General features: G+C 34.1%; 1 protein-coding gene across 1 annotated transcript in view; it reads left to right on the top strand.

Annotated features, from left to right (window-relative positions):
* Window positions 1–3,198, top strand: part of LOC106883980 (acidic mammalian chitinase) — a 77,877-nt gene that overhangs the window by 67,677 nt on the left and 7,002 nt on the right. Inside the window, exon 5 of the mRNA XM_052971244.1 lies at window positions 2,317–2,569. Coding sequence (XP_052827204.1) covers window positions 2,317–2,569 — 253 coding nt within the window. The remainder of the gene's footprint in view (window positions 1–2,316; window positions 2,570–3,198) is intronic.

Below are 3,198 nucleotides of genomic sequence, written 5' to 3'. Positions count from 1 at the left end.
TGACAACCAATGTTGGTGTGTTTATGTCCCTGTAACTTAGCAGTTCAGCAAAAAAGATCGATAGAATCAATACCAGGTTTACAAGGTGGTGCTCCAGCATGGCCACAGTCAAATGACTGAAACAACTAAAAGAGTAAAAGTATATATATATATACACACATACATACACACATACATACACACACACAACACATACACACAGACACACACATATATATACACATACACACATACATATATATGTACATGCATTAACATATACACACATAAAATTGTTTTCCACACTCTCTCTCTGTCCTAGTTTCCTTACTTAATTATACAAGTTTAGAATATTTATTTAGTGACTCAAGTTAATCTGCTGTTATTAATTACAACGCAAGGGAACAGGCAGCAAGTATTCATGTATAGTTAAGTACCAGACTAGATGCTTTATATTATTAGTTTATGTGTATCTTACATTTTGGAATCTATACCTCATCTCAGCTGGTTTTTCAAAAATATTCTGTTAATTTACTATGATAAAATCTTTTATATTGCTAAAAATCGTATTGTTCCTATTCAAAAGTAGTTCTATTAATTAAAAAATTGTGTGTGAGCATGCACATGTGCATGCATGATGTATGTGTGTATGTGTATGTGTGTGTGTATATGTATGTATGTATGTATAGGGAGACAGACAGATAGATAGATAGATAGATAGATAGACAGATAGACAGACAGACAGACAGACAGACAAAAATATAGATATATTGATAGATGTATCACATCTGCCTATGTATAAAACACATTCTTGCATAAGATGCACCCCTACTTTACACGTATGTTTTGTGGAAAAAACAAATTTGATATGTTTCAACATACACATGGTATAGAATTCATAATATGGTTACATTAGATGCATGACTAAATTTTTGTTACATTTACGAATAAAAAAAGAGCATCTTATATGCTGGCATATTCGGTCGTTTTAGACCAAGGATAACACAAGTTTTATGTGTGTATTTGTGTATCTGAGTTCTGAGTTCAACTTTGCCTTCCATCCTTTCAGGGTCAATAAAATAAGTACTAATTGAGTACTTATTTAATCGACTTACCTCCTCCTCCGAACTTGCTGGCCTTGTGCCAAAATTTGAAATCAATATAGTATCAATAATTTATCATCTAAACAAAACTTTCAGCACAGATTTGAATGAAAATGATCACTTGCATAAAGTATAACATAACTGAGGATTAGCTATTGGGTTTTAAATGCCATCAATATGTTTTTTTAATAGGCATGTTTAGATAATCCTGTGATAAATTTCTTTCCAGATTTCTTAAATGTATGGCTATGTTCATAAAAACTTGTTTTAAAGCAGTTCTTTGTCAGGATGATAGAAGTGCTGTGGAGCAACGTTACTACTGATTTGGATGTTAATGCATTAGATTACAGATTTCAATAGACAGTTAAATTAAGTAGACAACTTGTTCAGATAATACACTGCTAGATAAATTTCTAAATTCAAATTATTAGTGAAGGTGACAAGTTTTGCATGAAACATTTACCTTAAATGAATCTAGATTAAAAAGAATGATATCTATGATATATCGAAAATCAGAAAGAAATTACATTTAAGAAGTCATTAGCATTATAGATATAGACATTTAGACTATATACTGGATTATACCATAGAATAATTCATGTTTTTCTTTTTCCATGCTTAGGAACATTGGTATAGGTTTTATAAGATATTTCAATACAGTAATGTATCATATTTTATTAGGTTATCTCATTTTACTATAAAGAGAAGCACAACTGGATGTGGTTTCATTTGAAGAAAGCATAAGTGCTGGTGCCACATAAAAAGCACCCACGATGGTGCCACATAAAAAGCACTCGCGCCAGTGTCACATAATGTGCACCCATGTCAGTGCCATGTAAAATGCACCTATGCATGTACCACACAAAAATCACCCACCCTGGTGCCATGTAAAAAGCACCTGTGCCAGTGCCACATAAAAAGCAATGGTGCTGGTGTGACATAAAAAGCACCCAGTACATCCTGTAAAGTGGTTGGCAATAGGAAGGGCATCTAGCCATAGAAACCAAACCAAAACAGACAATTGGAGCCTGGTGAAGCTCTCTGGTTTGTCAGCTCCTGTCAAACCACCTAAACTCTAGTGCCTCATATCATTCTGTTATTTTCCTTACCTGACTTTTCTGTAGCTTCTTCATATCTTTCCTTATTTTATGTTCTATGTCACACACACACACACACACACACACACACACACACACACACACACATACACATATATTATATATATATTTTTAAGGTATGCAAAAGTGGTTGCTATGAAGCAGAAGAACCCCAAGCTGGTTGTACTTTTGTCTGTTGGAGGCTGGAATATGGGTTCTGCACTGTTCACTCAAATGGCATCAACCCCAGAAAACAGAAAACAGTTCTACACCAATGCCACAGACTTCCTCCGAACCAGAGGTTTTGATGGTCTAGATATGGACTGGGAATATCCAGCTAGCAGGGGCAGTCCACCTGAAGACAAGGAAAAGTTTACCAGTCTGATGCAGGTATAGAATACATTTTTTGCTTCATTGGAAAGGATGATACCATTAACATCACCACCTTCTCCATCATCATCATTATCATCACCATTATTATTTTACACTCGCTCTTTATGCCAATATGGGTGGCACATATTCATCATAGCCCAAATCAATTCTATTCAAAGTTACTGCTCTCCCAAATGAGTCAGAGTACCATGTCTCACTTACCCTCACACTATTTCCAATACTCTGCACGTACCTTGAGTGTATGCCCAGACATATTGTCACTGTCATCCTTTGTTGTTCCTTCACCTGTCTTTGTCTTTCTATAAATTTGATAAATTTCAATTATATATGTAAAATTAGTGTGTGTGTGTGCTTTATGACTAAAACTGCAGTTTACATACACAGATGTATGTAAATATATAAGTTAATTTTGCTTGTGCCTTTTCCTTTTCAATATCATAAATTCTTCCCCTCTCCCTCCCTCCCTCTCTCTCTCTTATTAAATGATATAAAATGTATCAATTATTCTAAGAAAATGTTAACATAAACTTCAAAGATTCAGTTTACTGGTCTTCATCAGACTTTGAAGTCTGATGATGACCAATAATCTTTTCTATGTAAAAATTAATAATACTGTATATATCTGT

Source organism: Octopus bimaculoides, chromosome 10 (assembly GCF_001194135.2).
Source record: "Octopus bimaculoides isolate UCB-OBI-ISO-001 chromosome 10, ASM119413v2, whole genome shotgun sequence".
NCBI classification, from domain to species: domain Eukaryota; kingdom Metazoa; phylum Mollusca; class Cephalopoda; order Octopoda; family Octopodidae; genus Octopus; species Octopus bimaculoides.
This window is presented reverse-complemented; position numbering and strand designations above follow the sequence as displayed.